A 24,992-nucleotide genomic window follows, 5' to 3' on the forward strand; every position below is an offset into this window, starting at 1 on the left:
ATATTCTATTAACCCTTTACCTTCTAATATATTAATCAATATATTCCAAATTTATATACCTGATTTTTTCCACATATGTCATATCTATTTCAGTAATTATAATATAAGTATTATAGATTTAGAATAATTCAAAATTATTACTGTCAATAATTCAATAATTCTAAACACTACCGATATACTTAAACCAAATTGTGAAAGGAAGAAATGTGTAATTGAAAATGATCATATATAACTGATAATATCAATTCACAGTTTTAGGTAATCCAGATTCCTCTCGCAATAACCCAAACGGTTTAAAAACTTGATTGGTAACAAGCTGATCCATTTACATACATACATACATACATACATACATACATACATACATACATACATACATACATACATACATACATACATACATACATATCTGTCTGCCATTGCCATTTGAAGGAAGCAACATTTCCTCCCTGAAAAAATCCATTAGAATGCCTGGATGGAGTAAATTGACTAAATTCGGTCAAGTCTATCAGTTGTCTATTGCCAGCTCAGCAAGTTGCTTTCCTGTTCTCTCAAATGAGGCAGAAGACTTGTTTTCTCAATTTTGGACCCACAATAGATCAAGTGGAAGATACCATTGACCAGTAAATTAGACAGGAAAACTTTGTACTAATTTACTACAGTAAAGCAATCAAAAGATACAGAGATTACCATTTAGCTTGGGAGAAATCTGAAATTGTAACTCAGCACATTACTGTTTCAAACCAGGAATAATAACCGTTCTAAACATCACATAGATTGCCAGCTAGGGAAAAAGGAAAAAGCATCTATGCAGTTACAGAACACATATCTTTTTAATATTGTTAACACTAAATGAATAGAATAGCTTACATATCAAGTAAGATTAAAATAAAGCAAATGTACAGGAGGGCTCCTGTTCAGTAACATGTAGAACAGTTCAAATAATTGCCACCAAATAAAATGCACTTCTGAAAGATGTGAATTTTGTTGTTCTGCAGATACCGAGTGGCAATCTAGGTATGTTTGGCAATAGCGGAGCAGCACAAGCCAGGACCATGCAACAGCCGCAGCAACCGCCAGTGCAACCTCTTAACTCATCCCAGCCTAGTCTTCGTGCTCAAGTGCCTCAGTTTCTCTCCCCTCAGGTTGGTGGAGATCGACAGCATTATAGGCAACAGAGCTGGACACAAATGGCTGATCAAAAGTCACTGCTAATTTGTGGAGAAGAAATTGGGTGGATTATTTCTAGGGGAAAGATAGATCTCCAGTTATTTCTAATGGGCAGAACCCCCCCTGTTAGCAGTGACAGTAGTACCAAAAGGGCCTCAGGAGACAATATCTTTCATGATGCTTTCTCTTGGGATTTAATGGGAGCTGCACTGGAGAAAGGATGGTACAAATAAAGAAGAATATTTGTAGCTCTGGGTTGACATGAGGGGTCCTTGGTGCTCTCTGAGCGTGCTTGTTTTCTTAACAGACATTTCATTACCCAAATTAGATAACGTCATCAGTGCTAACATCACTAGCAGTGATGATGTTATCTAGTTTGGGTAATGAAATGTCTGCAAGAAAACAAGCAAACTCAGAGAATAGCAAGGGCACCCCCCTCCACCCCAATGGATAGTACAGTTGAAAATAAGACAGACGTGCACATCTCATGGCTACCTTGGAACTAAATAGGAAGAAACATCACATCAAAATTTGAAAACTCTTTTTTAAATTAAATGAGAACTGGGAGAATTTCTTTATTGATAGCCAGGAGTATAGAAATCCAGGTGGCATTAACCACTAACATTTAAATCAATTGATTATTCCTGAAGCAATCAGGATGCTGTTTTCTTCAGTTCTTCAGTTTTCCAAAGATTTGTTATATTTCTAGCAGTGACTATTTCTGTACTATGTTCAATACATATTAAGTCGAAATCTTAAGGAAACTCTAATTATGATATGCAACAAGTACAATATACTATTATTTATTTATTGTTATGCAACAGCCACATATTTCTGTGAAAGGCATTGTGGACCGAAAAATAGAATTTTATTTATCCCAGCAGATATGTAAAACATAATTGTAACTTGAAGGTTTGTATTGCGTATACCCATTTTACATAATATGACCATTTATTTATTTACACATGTATACGATCACTCAGCTGAGTGATTCTGAGTAGCTAACAGTTCGATTTTCATGAATGATATTTCATTTTGTCTGATACAAGCAGTTACTATCAATTTCTTGATTTTTTATATATATTTATCAAAAATAAACAGAAAAGCAAGTCAGATCACATGCCATTAGCGTATTTTGCTTAAATTCTGGAGAGTGAGTATAGCAGTTGTGTAAATTATAGTAATAAACTGTTTTGTTCTATCTCAGGTTCAAGCACAGCTTTTGCAGTTTGCAGCAAAAAACATTGGTCTCAATCCTGCACTATTAACCTCGCCAATTAATCCTCAGCATATGACGATGTTGAACCAGCTCTATCAGCTGCAGCTGGTAAGTTAAAAAAACCAAAAAATCATGTACAATTAATAAAGGTACTATCTTTCTGTCTTGTTTTGAACACTTTTAGTTTGCTGATTATTTTCAGATTTTTCTGCACTTTAACTTCTGAGTCATATAAGCAGAAGCATCACCAAAACCATCCTCTAGTACCACTAGTGTTTCTCAGAATGTTCACCGAGTTTTTATTGCCTTTCTCTTTACCAAAACTCGATCCCTATAATTTTATCTATTACATGTTAATCATTACTACGAGTTATGCATGACTTCTTCTCAAAGTAATTATAATTGTGCATTATTTTGCTTAGATGTTTTAGCCTGTATTTATTATTTTTATAAATAACTCTTAAGTGGCTAATATACTTAATATCCCTCTCCTCTTATTTTCCCCACAACAACAACCCTATAAGGTGAAATGGACTGAGAGAGAGAGAGAGAGAGAGAGAGAGAGGGTGGCCGAAAGTTAACCTAGCCAGGTTTCATGATTAAGGCAAGACTAGAAATCACAATCTCCTGGTTTCCAGTCTGGTACCTGAACCGCTAGATCACAGGTGTCAAACTTGATCGCGTCACATGACGGATCATGACTTTTTTTGCCTTTGTGGAGCCAGGGTGGGTGTGGCCTACGCATGATGCATCTGGCGCTTGGGCCGCCAGTTGACACCCCTGCACTAGATCAACTTGTCTTTTGAGGGTTTTTTTCAATATGATTCAGAGCACAGAAACTACATTATATTAAGTCACATTGCTCCAAATGTTAAGATATTTGATATTCAGCAAGAGCTGAATCTAAGCCATGCCGTTGAATTAATTTAGAGAAAAATGCAATTCTGTATATAAAACATACTGTGTTCATCATTTCTGCAAGCTCTTAGGACTCTGTCTTCTAAATATTTAAAACATGGTTATAAATTCAGACTGTGACTCTAAGTTGTAAAGTTAGTTAGCAAATATAACTAAGGCAGCAAACCAGTAAAGCATCCCAGCATATTACATGAATAACTCAGGGAATGGATTTAGTTCGGAAACTAATTGCATTTTCATTGTTAGTTTCAGATCCTAACCAAAATTACAGCAAGAAAGAAACAGATTCAAAACTAAATATATTTGTTGTTAATTGCCATGTATTCTGCCGGGCATCCACCATTCAGGTTCAAACACACATTGCTTGGTGTGGTAGACACAATGCAGATTAGTACACTTTTTTCATCGGTTCACGAAATTCAGTTCTCAGATAAGCTCATATTTTCTAAACCTCAAAGCTGGGATATAAATCAAGTAAAAATAAAGAATTCCTGTTGCCTGATTATAGACTGGCATTGACATTCTAATAATCCTGATCTAAAAGATGTAGAGAGAAGTGTCTATGGAGATTCTCAGTCATCTAGGTCATGCTTGTCCCAAAGGTGCTTTTTCAAAAGGCAACTGGACTTTCTTTGTTTTTCCTTGAAGATGTTTCACTTCTCATCCAAGAAGTCTTTAAAGTTCTGACTGAATGGTGAAGTATGGAAGGATTTATATTCCAAACCTCCAAGTGACCTCAACGACTCTCGGAAAGAGTGCTAACAATCAGATGACTGCAAAGAATGTAAATCTTTCCATTCTGCACCCGTTCAGTCAGAACTGAAGAAGCTTCTTGGATGAGAAGCCAAATATCTTCAACAAAAAAACAAAGGAAGTCCAGTTGCCTTTTGAAAAAGCACTTATGGAGAGGGAGGGATAATGGCTTTGGCAATGATGGAAACTGGGCAGAGAATAAGCTAGTGCCACAACCATCTGGTTTAAAAGTAGAATTTAAAATGGTTCTTTACCTATAATTGTCTTCAATCACTTATAGAAACAGGCTTTGGACCTAGGTGGCTTCTTAAATAATAAAACTTTCTTAAGGCAAAAAGAGTTCTATGAATAAATCATGAAAGAGGATCAAGGAAAGATTTTCCTGAAATGAGATGAATCACTAGAATAAAAGTTGCATTAGGCAAAAAATATGAGGAATGATCCTAGGAGCCATGCAAATTCCAAGTCAATCCATCTGTATTCTAAATTCCAAATAAAGCAGGAGGTACACAAAAAGGCAAAGAAAAAGGTAAATGGTGCCTAGAATCAAGAGTATCTATCTTGCTGAATTAGAAAGTTATATTCGGTATATGTCAGATCAAAGGCAATGGTAAGCTTATCCTGAAATCTAAAGATGATTAACAAATGTTTTAAAATAATATGATTATTTTTAGGTCTGTTTAAGCAAAATTAGGCCACTATAGACAAAAGGGGATCACCATAGCCAATAAAATTATCCCACTGCTATTCTGATCTTTTTGAGCAATTAAAAAAATAAATGCCTTAAGACAGGCATATTTTCCCCATCAGAACTATCATTTAAATGGTTCATGCATTCATTTAGTTTATAGAGTTATACATAGATTAAAGACTTGCAATCACTTTGGTATGGCTATTATATGTGCAATGGATATTTCAAGATTTTTGGAGCACCATTCAGTGGAATGGCAGCAGAATGCAAAAGTAGTAAACTTATTCAAATGCTGATTAATACACTCTAAGTATTGGGTCTCCTTGTTCTGTGACCATATGATTCCTTTCTTTGTATCTTTCAGGCATACCAACGTTTACAAATCCAGCAGCAGATGTTACAGGCTCAGCGTAATGTTTCCGGACCCATCAGACAACAGGAGCAGCAAGTAGGTTTCACTCAATTTCAGATGTACCATCACTAAAGAATTTTGTATGTTATATAATAATGAATATTTATAAAACAAACATTCTGTGCTGCATACTTTTATCCAAGAATAAATCAATAATTGTACAGGTAGTTCTCAAATTATGATCACAGTTGGAACTGAAATTTCCATTACTAAGTGATGCAGTTGTGAAGCATTAGTCACATGACCAATATTACATAACTATGACAATCCTGGCAGTCTTCATTGAGATCATAACTCTAGACGTCCAGGTCATTAAGTGGGAAGCAGAAAGAATCTCGTGTAAGGTGCACAGGAGTGTTATTGGGGGGAGGGGACACAGGCTATGCACAAATTAGGGGTTGCTGCAGTGCAGCAGGAAGGCAGTGAGCCTGGGAAAAAGGGGTACAGGGTGTGTGCATCCATGTGTATGAGCGCAAGCAGAATAGAGAAAGAATATGTTGTGGCTTATGGCTTCTTGGTACACTGAGGCTCTGGGATTGCAAAAAGCCTCAATGCAGCATGAAGCCCAGCCCAACTCTGGCCTAGCAATGCAGCACAAAGAGGCTTCTTGGCATGCTATGGCTGTGAGCCTGCAAGAATCCATAAGGCACAGCACATCTCAAAGCCCTTCACAGCATGCAGCCCAGCCCCAGCCCAACCGCATGGCATGGCATGAAGGGATTTCTTCGACAAAAATCCCTAAGCTACATCTTGAAGCCCTTTGCAGTGCAAAGCCTAACCCAGCCCCAATCCGGCAGGGTGTCACAAGAGGGCTTCTTGCCATCCTGGGAAGTTACAGCAAGCCTAGCAACACTCAACCTCCCTACCTTGAACTCCAAGGCTCCTGCCACCTTGCCCATTGCCATCTCAAATGATTTTCACCATCTTCTTCCTCCCACTAGTGATGAGGAATGCCGGGCCTGGCCCTTTGTATGAAACTGCTGGCCACATAAGGCTATCTGCTCCAGATGTTGTGAGAAAACAGCCATGCATGACCTAGGGAAGAAAACTGAAGGACCAGGCATGCTTAGTCAGCAGCGGGAGATAGTGAAGGTTAGCTAGGGTGCCAGTGGCCAGGGAATGCAGGTGGTCAAAAGGGCATAGATGGCGGGTAATAGGCAGATGGGGAGAGCTGAAGCACCCCTGTGTGTGAGGTACCAAGCACGTAAATTTTGATCAGGGGGCACTGCAAAAGCCATAACTGGGGACCAATCATAAGTCCATTCAGCACCATTGTAGCTGAGTGGTTGTTGAACAAATGGTCGTAAGTTGAAGACTACCTGTAATAGCAGATTTCAGTTTCTGTAATCTATGCCTGATACATCTGAAGTTTCGCCAATGAGTTTATTGCTAGTGTAGCTCTTTGGCTCATAGCACAAAATCATAAATCTTTTGTGCTGTTTGCTGTTTTTAAAATCGTTGTTGTTGTTGTTATTTTGTAGGTTGCACGTACAATCAATAACATGCAGCAGCAAATTCAGCAGCACCAGCGCCAGCTGGCCCAGGCCCTGCTTATGAAGCAGCAGCCACCCCCTCCACACCTATCTTTGCACCCCTCTGCAGGCAAATCAGCCATGGATAACTTTTCACCCCACCCCCAAGCTCCTGGCCTATCTGACCTGCAGACCAAAGAGCAACAGTCTTCACCGAACACCTTTGCTCCTTACCCCCTTGGTAAGTGCGGTTTTTGTAAAGGATTTTACTACTCATAATTTACTAATATTATTCTCTCCCTCCCCCCTCCCCCTCCCCCCCCTCATTATTCCCCAAGTCTTTTTGCCTCATTCCTCACTATCAGATGCAACTTCTATTCTCGGTCAGTAGAAGAGTGAAATGTAGACAATTTCTATTCACAGCACTAGGTGTCAGCAAGTACAAAACTTTCTATTTGGGAAATATGAATGGATAACCTGGTGTCCTCTACTTTTTTCTGGATTTTGACCCAGACCAGTCCTTGATCATATAGATTATGAGAATTACAATCCATAATATCAAAAAGTTGTCCAATTGCCTGCTCACGGATAACTAAAATTCCTAATTCTTTCATTATGTCTTCCTTTAGTCTCTTCTCCATGTTCCTGTTGCATTTTTATGGTGATGTAGTTACTTAATCCAGGACATAGCAGTGAAGCAACTAAGGATGCTGGATCTCCCATGATCTTTCTAGATCATGTCTTTAAAAAAATAAAGATGTACTATAGTTGAGCTCAACCCCTAGGGATTGGATCCATGCCATTTTCTTGCCAGCATTATAAAAGTGTCATGGGTGAATATTTTTTTAACTTCTCAATCTAGCAAATATAGAACTATGAATTCTCTACTGGTTTCCAATCCAAGGATTTCTTATATATAAAATAACCATTTTTAGACAGAGAAGAAAGAAAATATGATGACACTTACAGATAAAAAATTACCATGATTTTTTCAGTACATATAGATATCCATTTCTGAATGACTTCAGCTAGCTGTCCTGTATTTGAACACTTTTTTCCAGATGTAGACTTCTTTATAGAATTAAAGTAGCTTGGAAGAGGTGAATAATTATAGTGGACCTCTTAGTGGCATTTGAAATATTCTGATACTATACTTAATATTTCCCTGGAGTGCCTAGCTGATACTGAATTTGTTAATGTTACTGTGCAAGTGATTTGATCCTACATATTGGAATAGTTCTAAAAAGTGGCAATCATCTTGGCCATTAACCTTGGTGTTCTTCATTTTGTCATATATTTTTCAATATCTACAAAGTTGATTAAGGAAAAGATGTGCAAAGCCCATATATCCTCTACCTCTTACAGGCCTGTCTCTTAGGAAATATTACTCTCTTGTTCGTATAACACCAGGAAGATTTATCCTGTAATATTAAAATTTAGGATCTCAGAATGATAGAAAATAAACTCCATAACAGCAAAAAAAAAAAAAAGAATCCTTTTACATCTGTATGTTGAGTTATTAGAAGTAATGAAGGGAGCTAAGATGATATTTGATTTTCTTTCTTATTCCTAGTGCTATTTTTCCCTCTCCTCTCCTCTCCTCTCCTCTCCCCTCCCCTCTCCTCCTCATCAGTAAACATACAATGTTAGCTTATGATCAGAAATATAAATTGCCATTAAATACCAAGAATTAAGAAACCTTTGACAGTTTATCCACTTCCTTTTAGCTGGATTGAACCCAAACATGAATGTAAACAGTATGGACATTCCTGGTGGTTTGTCAGTGAAGGATACTTCTCAGTCCCAGTCTCGCCTTCCTCAGTGGACACACCCCAATTCAATGGATAATCTTTCCAGTGCTGCTTCTCCACTTGACCAGAACCCTAGCAAGCATGGTAATGCATATGCTTTATAAATACATAGAACTCATTGGTCACAGATCTCTTTTTGTAAATATTCTTTGGCACAATATTTGACATAATAAAAAAATAGAATGGAATAAACCAGAAAATTAAAATTTTAGACAGATAGGATCTTTACGATATTTTTTCCTGAGAATAACCCTATTGAACTCAGTAGGAGTTTGCAATCATGCCTAGCTTAGCATTGTTAGAAAATTTAATTTAATTTCCTCAGAAATCTGGAGGAATATTTTGAAATATTCACAGAAGGTTTATTTTTTCACTTAAATGAACAACTCCAAAATGCATCCTAGAGAACAGACGATTACCATCAACCATGCTTCCATTATTAATGTAAATTGTATGCAGCTTACAACAGCTGCAACTATAACCACACTTAAAATAATGTATAATATTCAGAATCATTATATTTCAACCTAAGCACTGAAATGTCTATTTGCTTGCTTGTTTTATTACAAAATCACATTTCTGAAACTCAGTTATTACTGTATTATTTAAAAGAAATACCAGTGTTATTTACAGATTGAGTCGTTAGCAAAGTCCCATTGTCCTTTTTGTATCCTACAAAAGTATAGAAAGGTTTCTGGTTTTAACTGGATGACTCTTTTGTAGTAATCTTCTGACTCTTCCTAATTTAATCTTCTATCTTTCTATTAAATGCATAGAATCATGTTGCCTTTTGTGACTCAAATGTATCTTCCTTTGTTTTTAATAATGAGATGCAATAGAAAACCCAGCCAACATTTAATTTTGTTAATAAGCTTATGATCTATCACCTGCACTTTTTCCATTTCCAGGTGCTATCCCTGGAGGTCTGAGTATTGGCCCTCCAGGAAAGTCCTCCATTGATGATTCTTATGGCCGGTATGATCTTATTCAAAATAGTGAATCACCAGCCAGTCCTGTAGCTGTTCCTCATAGCTGGTCACGTGCCAAATCTGATAGTGATAAAATCTCCAATGGCTCCAGCATCAATTGGCCACCAGGTAATCTCCAATAAGTATTGTAGAAATGTTGTCTGGAAGTAACTTAACAAAGTTACCCTTTGTCTCCTGAAATGCACCTTTGTTGAGAACCCAATGTAGTATATATTTTGTTTTTTCAGGCAAAAGATATGCATTTCCTCACCTAGTATTCAAAATACACTGGCTTTCTTTTTATGTTCCACTTCCTCATTATTTTTTCTGCCAGGATCCACTGAATGAAATGAATAAATGCTCTTTTGAAGTGTTATCTAAACACTTTATTTATCTCATGCTGTTGTTGGACAAAGCATATAGAATGTCAGGAATCCCACTGGTGTAACAACGCACAGCAGTGCAGTAGTTCTGAAATTTACAGCAAAATCCACCCACCAAAACTTCTATAGAGGCTCTCCATAAATCTCTTATTTTCTGTGACTCTTGAGAAATAAAGTGTTGATTTCATCTTTTTTTCTTTTTCTTTTTCTTTTTGCCAAGCAGAATTTCATCCTGGAGTACCATGGAAAGGATTACAAAATATTGACCCTGAAAATGATCCTGATGTTACCCCTGGAAGTGTTCCTACAGGTCCTACAATTAACACCACTATACAGGATGTCAATCGCTACTTACTCAAGAGTGGAGGTATTGTCGCAGTCACTTGTCCTTATTGCATTTATTGCGTCTCTTCTAACATACGTGTTTTTAGCGTACATGCCAAACTATGTTCAGGCTCAGAATTACCAAGTTATACAGCAGTGTGCATCTTCAATTGGTTAAACCTCGAAACAGCTTTGATGACTAAATCAGTGAAATAGTGTGATTAGAGGCCCTTCTTCTGTAACTGGTTTTGGGGTGTTTGCTTTATTTTATTTTGTTTTGTTCTTTGGCAGGGGTAGGTTGTACACTTAGAATTTTCCCTGGCTACCTCTTTTCTTAAGAAAAGATATACTCATTTATAGGTTTTAAGCCCCATATTGTCTGCTTAACTTCACAGCACATAAAGCTAAATTACTTTTTAATTTTTATTTGAAAAGAAGAAATTGGGAAAAAATGCTGTTGCTTCTTGCCGTGTCTAGTTTGATATTCAATCTTGTACAACTAAAAGTTGAAATACAATATTTCTGTACTTCCTAGGACTTGAAATATCTGATGCCTTGTCTCTTAAATATAAGGGATTCAATGGAAAGGGGTTTTTTTTTATTCCTCTCTGGAGCTTTCATTCTGTAAGAAAATTAATAGAACTCATTTAAACTTCTTTTCTCTAGAAGTTGGTCTGTTTTCCTTGGGATTTAGTGAAGATTTATCTCTCACTACAGTTCCTGTATGGTATAGCATAGAATCATGCTTTCAGATCTAAGCTAATATTCTGCAATTACCTTGTTACTTCAAGATAATAATTCTCATTGGGAGAAAATATAATTCTGATCCCAGAACTATAAAGGCAATATAAAATGTTACGGTTCTTTTCTAATGAGATTTTCACTTTCTTATTTGATCTCTTTCAAATATGATGGTATTAGGTCATACTATATGTCCAAATCCTGTAGAACAATGTTAGATATCTACAGTGTGTGCTGACCTGAAAAGAGAACACATTTCTTTTTTTGTTCAGAAAATGGAAGTAATCAAGGAGAAACCAAAACTAAGGCTAGCTGCTTTATTTTGCAGAGAACTTTCTGCCTATTTTAAACTTGTAATACTTCTAAGAGTGCTATTGTGTTGTGACATGAATTATTCATTCTCCCCTCTTGGTATAAAATAAGTTGCTATATTTCAGAGTGACTGAGGAGCGGGGATTACTCTTAAAATCTATATGCACTGGTGGCTTGCAGGCACCAGAAAGAGAATAGAAGCTCTAGCCTTATTTTGTAGTTCAAAATCATATTGTATTTGTGAGACAGAATGTGCCAGAAAGAATGTTCTGTTCAAATTAAATTTGTAAAGTCTTTGGTCTGCTCAAGGAAGGAAGGAAGAAAGATAAGCTTGAAATTAACTTCTTGTTTTATGAATTACATGTGAATTTTGTGGACATGTCACAGGGGAACGTAGATTTGAAATCCTTGATGGAATAATTAATGTGCATGTATTTGTAAATATCTGGTGCTTTTCCTTTCTTTATGTCCTGTGATATTTTTCCTTGCTTCTGACACTTCCTGCACAGTGTCTAATTGTGTTTTTCTGCCTACCTTTTTGGCTGATTGAGGGAATTTGAAACATGCATGGCGGTTGTTTTTTTTTAGCACTTTCCCAACATTTCAGAAGTAGAGTAAAAACAGTATGTACATTTTCACAAACCTTTTAAATGGTTCCCAAGCCTTTCAGAGATATGCCCCAAAGCCTAATTTTTAATGTGTTAAAAGAGGGAAATAAATATTTTCCAAGGAAAATATATTAAATGTTATTCTCAATCAGTTTGTCCTTAGCCCCAATCACTTTTTGCAAGAGGACCTTTGCATATCTTCAAAGGTCAAGTTGCCCTTTGATCTGAAAAAAAATTATACAATTGATCCATCTGCCCTCTGTGAAAGTGAGCATAAAAGCATATCTAGACATTAGTTTTGTTCTTTCGATCCCTGAATTCAGAGATCTATGATGGAGTTGCATTGGGCTGTTTTGGATCTGTTGAATTATAGTTACCGGGGTCCAAATTTGCAAATAGATTAGAAAGACATCCACAGTCAGAGTTTCTTCTGCTGCCTTTTAAATTGTTTTAATGGTTTGCTGAATGGAATGATAGAATGTTAACTGTAGGGCTTTAGATTATCTCTATTTTAATCTTTTCTCACTTTTTTCTTTTCACTATTTTCATTTTTGCCTCCTCTTGCCACTGCTACTTGTACTGTGAAGAGCAGCTCTTATGTATTTTTCTCATGGAGCAAAAAAACAAACAAACCAAAAACAACCAAACAAACCTTATAATAGCTAGGAAAATATTTTATCAGGAAGAAGATATGGGAAGTACCTATTAAACTTTCTCATTTCTATTTTGGATTTGCATTTTGCCTTCTATTTCACCCTAGGCTTTCATGAAACTCATTTATTTATTTTATTTTATTTTATTTTATTTTTTACTTTATTACTTTATTTTTAAAAAAGGAATCAAGAACATCTTCCTTGACTGTTGAAATCCTTTAATATTTGACCATACTGTTCTTATTAATTTTGCAAGAAAAAAGACGTTTTTTTTATTTGAAGCAAAACCAGAGACTCATATAGGAAATATTTGACTGACCCAACCTTACAGAATCTTTGCCAACCCCTAGTTTTTTGGATTCAGAAGACAAGATTAAGTCATGAAAAACCATTGCCAACCAGTATCAACAAAATTATGCCAGGTAGACCATCAATATTGGGGGACATTAATTTAGGTTCTGTTGTTTAGAAAGCTCATATAATTTGACACCAGGCAATATAAAAGCCTGCTGCGAGCTTGCCTAGACACTTAAAAAAGCCTTTCTGTCTTACCATCTCTGAAAACATATTTTGTTGTAACATTCAAGAGAAGGGTTTCTTAATAATAGGACTAGTTGCAAACTGAGGGAAGCTGAAATACTGTAGCTTCCTCTTCAGTGTCCTTTTCTGATACACAAAAATATGTACACTATGTAGTACACTTGCATAGTGTTTGAAAGCATCCTTTTTCCAATACTTTTAGCAAAGGAAAACAGCTAGTTCTCTTACTATTCCTGTTAGTTTTTTATAGATCCAAATTTTCTCTAAGCAAAAATATGGAAAGCTAGATTCACTACCACAGAGATCCTTTTAGCAGGTTGATAACTTTCCTTATAGATTCCTAAAAGCATGGGACCCATTAAAGGACCTATGCTCAAGATTTTTAGAGTACAATTGGGGGGAAGGTCTTCCTTTTTTGCCTTCCTTTGTTGATATAGAAGAGATCTAAAGGGTGTGTTCATAATTCAGCTGCACAATTATTTTACTCCCAATGAAACGGAGTAAAAGCTCTCTTTGGCCATTACTTCCTGATCCAGAACATTTGCACAGTGGAGTGACAGGGATACTATGGACAAGATTTCCAAGCAGGTTTTATATATTTACTATATTAAAGTGAAATAAAGACTAAAAATATACATTTATGTGTTTTTTAAAAAAAATCCAGCGGTAACCACATCATTATATACCTGAAGTCTGGATGTAATTGTGTAAATTTAATTATATTATAATTGGAATGAAATCTAGGTTTTCACTTTTTATTTTCTGATTTTTATATAGTTTGAATATTATCCATTTACGGCATTGGTATCAAAAGACACCTTTCTCCTAGGCAGCATGATAAATGAGGGAGAATGGAGCATCTTTAAATCTATCTGTAGCTCACTTTCTCTCTACAATTTAGTACAAGTTACTTATGCTTAGAATTAGGTATAGTATAGACAAGGTGGCATGGATGGGAATATTGGGAAAATGCAGAAATATGTCACTTATCTTAATGTTCCATCATGATCTGTGCAGTGGGAAGTGGGAATAAAACAAGTTTCTACTGAATCCTAATAGCATCCTGTGCTTATAGATGCTGCTTCCGCAGAATATGATGCCATCTGTTTTCTGTGGAAAATGTATTTATTAATTTATACTCTAACTTTCCATTCAACAGAATATTCAAGACATCAAATGCTAAAGTTAAAAGCCATTAAAATTAATTAGAATACATATAACAAACACTTCATATATGTTCAAAGTTTGAGGAATTCAAAACGGAATCTACTTGCAGCTAATGTGCAACAATCACAGATTTTATAATAATATTTCATAAGCAGACCATGAATCTCAAACAGAGGATTATATCCCCTAAATCAGACAGTCATTTCAGCACTGATTTTTGACCGTAGTTTGTGATTTGCAAACTAGTTAAAATGTGGAAGTGATATTTCTTTCATTCTTGTCTTATTAGAATAGATGTTTTTATTGGTAAAGTAACAATCATAAATTGTGCATTATTTGTTTGGACTGTTTGGAAAGACTTTATACTAAAGTTTATTTCTTGAAGTGCCCAGGCAGAAGGCAGAAGAATCATGTTTGCATTTTCTGCCAAGGCACATATATGCATTGGAAAATAATTGGTGTCACTTTCTGAAACACGCACGACAACAGATCTAGAATTCCAGATGGTTCGTAGTAGTGTGATCGTCTTAAACGTGGACGGTTTTCAACAAATCTGTTGCATAGAATCTGACATTTGGTTTTCAGTGTCTCCTTGCAGCAATCATAAATTTACCCTGTGTTGTGGTATAATATTGAGTGTCACCATTGTTGTATAGCAAGGCTTACTAGAACACCCATTTCAGCAGGAATGTCGAGGGACAAGATTGGTCAATGGTGCTCATTGCAGGGATTCTTCAAGGCAAATGGGACAGAGAGGTGCATTTTCTTCTGAAAATACTTACCATAGAATACAAGACAGGCTCGTCATAATTAACACAGCTGCATTTTCATATTTTTTCATATGCAATTCATACATTGTGGATACAATGGCAGTGAATATCATTATCTTGAATATGACAGAGTTAAGAACAGTTAAGGGACATATATTTCTGCACGAACTCCGTCGTCTTGCTCATTGTGTTGTCCTTTGATAGTGAGCTCCCTACTGTACATTGGCTCCTGCTCTCTATAACTTTTCACGATTAGACGTCAAAGGCAGGGCTGGGCTAGCATCTTCCCTTGCATGGTTTTGGTTTGCATGTGATGGTGTGAGAATTGCATATGCTATCGTAGGCACCATTCTGCCCATCTTTCTTAGTTGCTTCTTTGCTGGTTCTGCAGGGTCATCCCCAACATCATCTCAGAATGCCACGCTGCCTTCATCGAGTGCCTGGCCACTTAGTGCCTCCGGCTACAGTAGCTCTTTCAGCAGCATTGCAGGTATGACCAATGGCCTTTCTCCTAAGAGGCTCCTGGGATAGGAGGTTTTCACAAGGCCTCTGCTCTTTGCAGCAATGATGACGGTACAACAAGTGTGCTTCTTTTGCATACTGGGCTCCTTTGTTCAAATAATTGTCCTAAAAATTTAGCAGTAGTGAATGTGTAATGGGGATATATATATGCGACTGGCAATACCAGGCTATGCATTGCTTCAGCATGAGAAACAGATATTCAGTATAGTGCTAATTTCTGTTAAAATTTCGGGACATAAACCCTTTCTTCATATACCTAGCATACACACAATTGCCAGCAGAAGTTATGCAGCAAAGAACACCACCTATCTGACATTGAGCATTTTATTTTGGGAGAATGACTTGATCCAAAGAGACAATGCCTATTGCTCTTCTGTGCCCTCTCTCCCTTCCTTTCTCTCACTCACTATGTCTTGAAGAGAGTCATGATCAATTTGTGAAAGGCTGAATGTCTGCAGCTTTTGTGCTCACCTGGCCGCTTTCAAGGTGCTGGCAGCTATTTTATTCTTAGGCCATTAGTGCAAGTAGGAATTCAGAGACTTATAAGGAGAACACGGGAGAAGGATACTTGAAAGTAGCAGCACACTTTATTATTATGTGCGCTTTTGTCAGTCTCTAAACTCTGACATAGTGCTCTTGTTTGTGCTTTTTATCACATTTTCTTTGTTTACTTATTTTTAGCTGCCTCAGTCACCAAGAAACTCTAGGTAGCATAGAAAGATTAAAAATATCTTTAAAAGAGGCATCATGTACCTAACAGTAAGAAAAATATGACTCGCCTACATTGTGGAAACAACAATATAAAGCGACATATATGATGTGGGATCATAATGTATATTTTTTGTGTAAAACAAGAATAACAGACAATAATCTTGTTCATCTTAAGAATTTTGTTGTATTTGTGCACTTGTGAATTTGTCATCTTTCAGTGGGACTTTTGCTAGTCATAGCTAATTTGTCACACACACACACACACCCCAATTTCCAGGATGGGACCCAGAATTAAAGAATAGGAATAATTAAAGAATTAGAACTAGAATTAAAATTTCTGGAAGCCATCCAAAATACTACCAGTAGTATAGTTCTGTACTACAGGTAGTCCTAAACTTACAACAGTGCTGATAAAAATGACTTGCAAACTCTTTCAGTGTTCCCACAATCATGCAATCGTGATTTGGGTGCTTGGCAATTGTCACACATTTACAATGGTTGTATTGTCCTATGTCACACAATCACCTTTCCAGCTGGCTTCCAACAAGCAGAGTTAATGGGGAAGCTGTCAGGGAAGGTTGCAGATCACAGCCATGTGATTTGCTTAATGACTGTCGCAGAAAAAGGCTATAAAATATGGTCACATGGTGCCTCATTTAATAGCCACACTACAACAGTGAATGTTCCGGTCCCTATTGTGGTTGTAAGTCAAGGACTATCTGTATGCCTTTTTAATTGATTCACTAAAAACAAGGTAATTAACATCTCATCAATCCTTCAAAATTGTAATCTGTTGTCATAACATTGTTTTATTTTAGTTTGTAGACTGAATTACCTCAAAGGTTTAGATTTCACCGTAACCTGGAAAAAAATATGGAAACCCCCATTGCCAGCAACATATAAATCTATGTCTTTGTCTCCACCCCATGAGCCTTTATAATTGTTACCTTCACTGATTCAAACTATCTGTAACCCCTTCCACAGACTTTCCCAAAGGTGCTTTTTCCAAAAGGTTTCTTTCAAAGTCAAAAAAGACCAATTGCTTTTTGAAAAAAGCACCTTTGGGACAACCATGGCCTGGATGGTTGAGAATCTCTATAGACTCATCATAACCATGAATTCTAGTTAAAATGTAAATTTTAAGACATTAAGATTTAATTAAAATTGTCAGTTAAACAATAAAAATCTGGAAGTTCTGCTGACTCATCAGTTCAAGGTTTTAAAATAAAGAAATAGTTGCCATTTATTTTATCTAGGATGCATTTTCCTTTGGTGTGGCTGTTTTTCTCTTTTGGGTGAAACTTGGTTCAGATCCTAAAGTTAATTTTTCAGAATTTACTGGTTTTGTACAAATAATTGATCTTTCTGGAAATGGAGAAATAAACAACTTGGCAGCAACCTAGTTCATACAAGCTACAGCTTTGTACTTCATAAAAGGCTAAGAACTGAGAAAAACAATAGGAGAAGCCATGCTTAGATGGTGGGCATAGAATGGGAGGGTTCCTTTTATTGAAACTCAGTACTTGTAGCACAGTTCAGTAGATATAATCTATTAGAAAGTGTATTTAGGATTGCAGTTTTAAGCTGTGTATCAATCACCTTCCTTTATAGACTTTGGGAAATATTTCAATGATAATCTGTTACTCTGTATTTCTATTAAGTGACATCTAAGTACGGTTTATTCATATGATTGCTGTTTTAATATATTACTTGGTTGCCTTAATCATCTTTCAGATGTTTCACTATATTTGGCATAGAAATTCAAGTTCACGCACTTGAGATAGTGATGATAAAAACTAGTCAGAAATATATGATTACAGTCGTAAGGACTCCCCGGTGAGAATTTTGAGAGACGTCCCTCTTCTTCATTCCCTGTGATATCTAAGTGGATAAATGAAAATAGTAAAAGAAGCAAGTTGAAGAATCTTCCTCATCTGCCTTCCTCGTGTTGTGCATGCTATCCTTCATCCTCACTTTCCCATTCTCTTTTAATAGGGAGAGGAACGCTCTTTCAGTTTTATTCCTGTAATTCAGGAATTAGGTTTGTAGAACACACTTTGTTTTTGCTGAGCTTCTACACTTCAGTAGCCAAAGGAATCAAGCCAATTGTTGTGTCTGTGAAGCATACACTGTTAACTGAAAGTTACAGACCCTTTCCCAAAGATCTTTGTGGATCACAAAGTAGCTTCTATAAACTTCGCGAAAATGAGCAGTTTCTTTCCTTTTCTGTTGGGGGCTGGGAGAGTAAAATGGTATTATATGTTTGAGACTGGTAAATAATTGGATTTATTCTGAAGTTTTGATGCCAGATGAATCTCATATTTTAGAGCCTTATGGAGACCATTTTGAGAATCTTTAATGGATTAATGAAACTTACATAGCAGAAAACTGAAAAAAGCATTAAGAACAACAAAATGAACAAAGATGAGCAACGTATGAACCACTGTTTGTTTGAAATTCACTGTGTTTATATATAGACAGCAGAAACCTGGGGATCCCAGATTGTCCAAAAACTCCACATTCTGACAAATAAATGAATTGTATTTCTCTATTACAGGTAAATTGTCAGACATCAAATCAACCTGGTCTTCTGGTCCAATTTCTCACACACAAGCCTCTTTGTCACATGAACTCTGGAAGGTTCCCAGGAACACTACAGCTCCTACAAGGCCACCTCCAGGCTTAACGAACACCAAGCCATCGTCTACCTGGGGTGCCAGCCCATTGGGTTGGACCAGCTCTTACTCCTCTGGTATTCCTGAGTTCTTCCTTTCTTTTTTGCTTTTGACTTAACTGCATAGATTATATCTGCCTTTCCTTTAAGAGTTTAAGGCAGCATCCATAAGGCTTTCTCATCCAGTTTTTCTCCACAAAATCAACCATGTTAGGGCCAAAAGGGACAACTAATCTAAAGACAGTCAACAAACCTCCTGGCTAAGGGTGGATTAGAATCTGTATCAATCCAACTCTTTCTTAGCTAAATACAAGCAATATATATTTACTTTGTGTTTAGACTTTTAATGTGGAAAATGTTGACCTAAAAATTAGTGTATGTAATAGGCTGTGAAAATAACCTTGAGGAACAAGAATAGGATAAATTTAAATTCAAAGCAGAAGTGTAGTTTGAGAAAGCATATCAGTCTTGATCCTCCCTCATTCTTGTATAGATAAAAGCAGGGAGGGGGAAGATGTAACCCTATAATAAAAGTAACTTTAGCATTCTTTACTTTGATTCCCAAGGCTGGTTTGCCTCTAAAGAATTCCTGGCTGAGGAATTCTGGGAGTTCAAGTTCACAAGTCTTAAAGTTGCCAAGGTTGGAGACCCCTGCTCTGAAGTATGACAGTGCAATATTGTCAGTGTCAATCACTGAGTTCAGATGCATCTGCCTTCTGTTTAGAGTCTGAATTATTTAATTTGTTTTACAATCCTATACTGACATACCTATGAATAGACTATCTTTTATAGATAGATATCGATGATATAGATCAGAGATATATAATGTGTGGCTTAGAATACACTATAGAAATGTCAATGAGTTAAGTCTATACTGAAATGCAGTAATTTTATTGTGGGTTTCATCTGGTAAGACATGCTTTCATTCCCTCTTCCACATTCTGTTCTGCTTTTACTCAGTTCCTGATTATTCTCATGTCAGTCAGTCAGCCTATATCACTCTCAAAGGACTGCTGGAATGGATGTTTTGCCCATCCTCAGTGTATTTCTGCAAATCTCAGAGGTTTCCAAGCATGGGATACTAGTGTAGAGAGTTCAGCTTTTTTTCTGTTCAAACCTTAGTGCTCATAAGATAAAGTTTATAGTCAATGTATACAAGCAAAATCTAAAATGTCATTTGTAATACCAAGCATGCTAATAGATACTTGGCAACTGCCTATGAATCAATCAAAAGGTTAATTGTTGTAGCCAAATACTAGCTTTCCATTAAGCTCTCTCTCCCTCCTGTCTATAGGGAAGTAAAACTTATGTATATTTTATTCATGGCTATCCTACAGACATACTGGTTCACAATCCCCAGAATTTCTGGTTGGAAAGTCTGTGAGTTTGATCCAACATATTTGTAAACTATCATATTGGAGAAACCTAAATTATGCATTGTTTCTGTTTACGACAAGCAAAATTCCTCAGTGAGGAATTAGACATGGAGGGAGGGAAGGAGAGGAATTCAAGAAAGCTTTACTCATGCACCTGTTCTGCACCTTTCAGTGGTGCAGAGGCATTTTAGTCTTTTGCATCTGTCAGAAAGGAGGGCTAGCAGACATTTGCTAAATCTTCTGATCAAAATACATTTCCTATTAGAAGTCCTTCTAGAAAAATGTATTCATCGGATCTGTGTCCTGTATCTTCTGCTCTTCTTTTTCTTCAATTGTTAGGTTGGACTTTCCCTAATGTTTTCTTTGTTGGGTTGTAGGCTCAGCCTGGAGTACTGACACCTCAGGAAGAACAAGTAGCTGGCTAGTTCTCCGTAACCTCACTCCCCAGGTAAATGAATTTACAGTAAATTAGAGGAAGAGCCATACAAAATATTCAGCATTGTACGTGTAAATTCTTAGACCCTTCTGCTCTTGGTGTGTCTTACGAAGTTTTGGTAGCTTAACTCTTGGAGCTTTCTATTTTAAGCATTTTATTTTTAAAGCAGCAAGTTGTAGGATTGACCTACTTGACATTTTTATTCATTAAGTGCTAAAATGGCATAAGCATCAGGGCCACCTGCACCTCACTCACTGAAGGTTTTATGGAGGGCTGGGATTATTGCAATTACAGGGAGGAGGCTACTCTATAGGAGAAAGACAGCAATAGTGAGGACCCAGGTTCAGGCTCTCTAATGATTACATTCTCTGAAGAGTAGAATATCTGAGAAAGCCCTCTGTCCCTGACCTTACTGGATTAGCAGATCGTGTTAGATCGGTTAAAGATAACCAGATCCTAAGTCATTTGTAGGCCTTTAAAGATGACAAGCAGAGATTAAAAGATGACAACCAGCACCTTGAATCAAATCCAGACCACCACTAGTCATTGCAGTTCTCAAAGTGTTACACAGGCAACAGGAAGAACACCAACATATACTTCAGCAGCTGCATTCTTAAGTTGTAGCTTTTGGTTGGTATTCAAGGGCAGCCTCATGCAGAGTACTTTCCAGTAGAAATTGATGAACAAGATGGGGTTGTGCAAAGGTCCTGTTGGCCACGGCTGCCATTTGCTCATTGAGCAAGAATAATGAATTTAGGAAGATCCTCGAATGGTGAACCAATTAAAAATAGGGAGCCCAATTCTGTCTAGAACCAAAAATATTCTCAGACTCACCAGGCCTCTGAACTCACAGTCATTCCTGCCTTGTGGAGATGGAGACTGAGTATGTTCTTCCCCATGTAGATCGTAAGCGCATCAAGGGAATGATTCAGCACTTTGATCACACCTACTCAGTCCAGTGCCTCAATAGACAAATAAGTATCATCAGTGAACTGATGCTACCTGACCCCATGTCAATAGATAACCTCTCACAGTGGCTTCATGCATCTGTAAAGGAGTAGAGGAAAGAGAGTTGAGCCCTGCAGGTCCCAGCACCTTCTGGCTTCAATTCTTCCCTCCCGTCATCAACAACCAGAGCTGGCTCTCGGGAAAGGACAACTACTGTAACACTTGCTTCCCACTCTCAACTCCAGAACAGTTCCCTGATCAGTGGTTCTGAACACAACTGAGAGATCAAGGAGCATCAGGAAGGTCACACAATCTTGGTTGTCCACAGATCATTGACAAAAGCAAACAATGTGTTTTCAATATAGTACTCTCAGCCTGACACCCAGCTGAAAAAGCCCATATAATCCATTTCTTCCAGCACCCTCTGCAACTGGAACCCTACCACCTTCTCAACAACCTTCACAACAAAAGGAAGCTTGAAATTGTTGGCAGGATTCCAAACTGTCTGAGACTAATGGTGGCTTCTTGAACAGGAAGCACCTCAGTGTCTTATTTTCAGGCTGGTGGTACCACTCAAAAGTGTATTCTTCAGAACTCTGGTGACCTCCCATCACTTTTCTGAAGGCAACTAGGAATGGTAACATTCTAATCTGTAGGCAGCAGAGTTTGAAGAAAAGTAACATGTCCCTGAAGGGAAGCTCCAGAAATACCTCAGTGGTAGGTGCGCCTGTTCAGGTAGGGAGAGTGGAGGATGAAATAGATGCTTCATCGATACACTAAATATCTGGGAGACATCTACTTTGTTTTATGGATATTTTTTTTAAGATACATTTTTGACTTTTTACTAATGAGTTACTCTTCCTTTGTCAAAATAGTAATGCCAAACTGGGGGAGGAGAGAAATCGCTCACACTTTTTTTTCCCCCGCTTTCCCCAATTAGATTGATGGCTCGACACTGCGTACTCTATGCTTGCAACATGGTCCTCTTATTACATTCCATCTGAACCTGACTCAAGGGAATGCTGTGGTCCGATACAGTTCCAAGGAGGAAGCAGCCAAGGCTCAGAAGTCTCTGCACATGTATGTTATGTTATTCAGTATTTACTGTTTTTCAAGAATGGCATGCTCACTTGGGGCTTGTGATATATTTAATGATTGCCTTAGACCAGGGGTAGGCAACCTTGGCTCTTTTATGACTCGTGGACTTCAACTCCCAGAATTCCTGAGCCAGCATGGCTCAGCTTGGAAACCTCTTCCTTTCCCCTCAGCATGGCTGGCTCAAGAATTCTGGGAGTTGAAGTCCATGCATCATAAAAGAGCCAAGGTTGCCTACCCCTGCCTTAGACAGTAAAAAGGAAGCACGAATACTGAACAAAGAAAGATGGCATCTAGAAGGGTAGGGCGTTATGCGACTAATCAATTTTATTTTACAATCCTATTTTTTTAAAAAAAAAAAAAAACTAAACCAAGATTTTTTCTGCTTAAGACTTCCCTCTGGGATCAGTCTAAATGTCCACAATGTTACATCCCATATTCAAAACTTCCCGGTTAGGTTTGCCACTGTAATATTTGGTTATTTCACAATCAAATGTTCTAGCTTTTAAGTCATATCTAAGGAAATGTCTTTACTGCGGTGAGAATGTCTATACTGCAGTATGCCTCAGCAGTTTTCCTTTGTGTTTTCAGGTGCGTTTTGGGGAACACTACCATCTTGGCTGAGTTTGCTGGAGAAGAGGAAGTGAACCGTTTTTTAGCACAAGGCCAGCCACTGCCCCCCACTTCCAGTTGGCAGCCCAACACTGGAACCACTCAGACACGTTTGGGCTCCACAAGCAGTTCTCATGGAATGGTGCGCAACGATGCAGGCCACTGGAATACCCCCTGCCTTGGTGGGAAAGGGAGCAGTGATCTGCTCTGGGGTGGGGTCCCTCAGTATTCAAGCAGCCTTTGGGGACCTCCCAGCACCGATGATGGCAGGGTTATCGGAAGCCCAACGCCTTTGAATACTCTGCTCCCAGGGGATCTTCTCAGCGGAGAATCCATCTAGGATGCCAGAAAAACAAAATGGAAGTAACAATCATCAGCACTAAAGGAAAAAAAAAAAAAACAACCAGTAACCCTTTCCAGTCCAGGGCAGCACGAAGGATCCAGCTTTAATAGATCAGACTGGCAGCCCTTTTTTTAGTACCTCTGTCTAATCTTGACTATGAAACTCTGCGGGAGTCCCTTGTGAACTGTTTGCGTTAACAGTATGGGCTCCCTTTGGTCAGTGTCATGTGCTAATGATAGATTTTTGTGTGGATTTTTTTTTCCAAACGGCTTTTTAATTTTATTTTTATGTTTGTATGGTGTTTTTAAAGACGTATACAAGCTGCTTAGACTAGTTCTATCATGAAGGGCACTTTTCAGAATTTGGGCTGGAAAGGGTTATTTTATCAACTTGGGGAAGTTGGGGTTGGGATGAAGGGGAGGTGAGAAAGCCTATTTAAAATGAGCCTGTGATAATTATGCACATTACCAGAGGCGGATCCAGTAATCAGTGGGGGTGGGGTGGGGGTGGCATCTGACCAGCTTGTCAGCAGCTATTGGGGAACAAATCTTAAACCCCCTTGGCTGGATGACTTGGATCGAGAGGTGGGGTGGAATATCCAGGTCCACTACTCCCGTGGGTCTTGCCTATGCACATTACACTTGTTTCATTACTTTTTGTGTCATTTTTTTTAATTCTCCCCCCAAATAGTTCAAAGGTCTTTTTTTTAAATAATAAAAAAAAGAAATGAAAGAAAGAAGAAAGAAAGAAAGAAAGAAAAATTTAACATATCAAACATGCAATTATACTTGAATCCAGCAGGCCAATAACAAAATGTGAACACTTTCTATTATTACACTTCCAGGTTGGTATCAGAAAACAAAAGAACAGGCTCTCGGATTATTTTTTTTTAGGTTTTTGTTTTTTTGGTTCTTTCTTACATGTATGCATTGGGGACAAGTTGAACTGATGTATGAATGTATGGATGTGTGCGTGTGCCAGGTGTACAACTTAACAAATTGTGTGACCTTTTTTTTTCCTTCTTTTTCAGTATATGCTTTTGATTTGCTTATCGGTCAAATGTTTAATTGTTATTAGCTTCTAACTTTGCACTGAGTGTCCACAGCCCTCCTTGTAGCTAATCCTACTTGTTTTTTTAAAAATAAAAATTAAAAAAAAAAACTGATAGGAGGGGCTGGCGACAATTCACGTGTAAATGTTTACTCAAGGACTCTTACTGCATTTTAAAAACTTACAGTGTGTATCTCTGGAGAATAATATGTATATCTACCTTTAGCAGCTTTTTATTGTGGACTAATGCAAGAAAATAATTACCGGAGTATTGCACCATTTTTTTTCCCATTCGGAATATAAAGTTTAAAAA

General features: G+C 37.5%; 1 protein-coding gene across 1 annotated transcript in view; it reads left to right on the forward strand.

The window, feature by feature from the left end:
* Nucleotides 1–24,128, forward strand: part of TNRC6C (trinucleotide repeat containing adaptor 6C) — a 49,660-nt gene extending 25,532 nt beyond the window's left edge. Inside the window, exons 8-19 of the mRNA XM_029285011.1 lie at nucleotides 999–1,145; nucleotides 2,378–2,497; nucleotides 5,116–5,199; nucleotides 6,645–6,876; nucleotides 8,363–8,530; nucleotides 9,355–9,543; nucleotides 10,021–10,164; nucleotides 15,304–15,402; nucleotides 18,703–18,897; nucleotides 20,573–20,643; nucleotides 22,520–22,659; nucleotides 23,266–24,128. Coding sequence (XP_029140844.1) covers nucleotides 999–1,145; nucleotides 2,378–2,497; nucleotides 5,116–5,199; nucleotides 6,645–6,876; nucleotides 8,363–8,530; nucleotides 9,355–9,543; nucleotides 10,021–10,164; nucleotides 15,304–15,402; nucleotides 18,703–18,897; nucleotides 20,573–20,643; nucleotides 22,520–22,659; nucleotides 23,266–23,626 — 1,950 coding nt within the window. The 3' untranslated portion in view covers nucleotides 23,627–24,128. The remainder of the gene's footprint in view (nucleotides 1–998; nucleotides 1,146–2,377; nucleotides 2,498–5,115; nucleotides 5,200–6,644; nucleotides 6,877–8,362; nucleotides 8,531–9,354; nucleotides 9,544–10,020; nucleotides 10,165–15,303; nucleotides 15,403–18,702; nucleotides 18,898–20,572; nucleotides 20,644–22,519; nucleotides 22,660–23,265) is intronic.
* Nucleotides 24,129–24,992: the final 864 nt, after the last annotated feature.

Source organism: Protobothrops mucrosquamatus, unplaced genomic scaffold (assembly GCF_001527695.2).
Source record: "Protobothrops mucrosquamatus isolate PMUCROS unplaced genomic scaffold, P.Mucros_1.0 scaffold1183, whole genome shotgun sequence".
Taxonomy (NCBI): Eukaryota; Metazoa; Chordata; class Lepidosauria; order Squamata; family Viperidae; genus Protobothrops; species Protobothrops mucrosquamatus.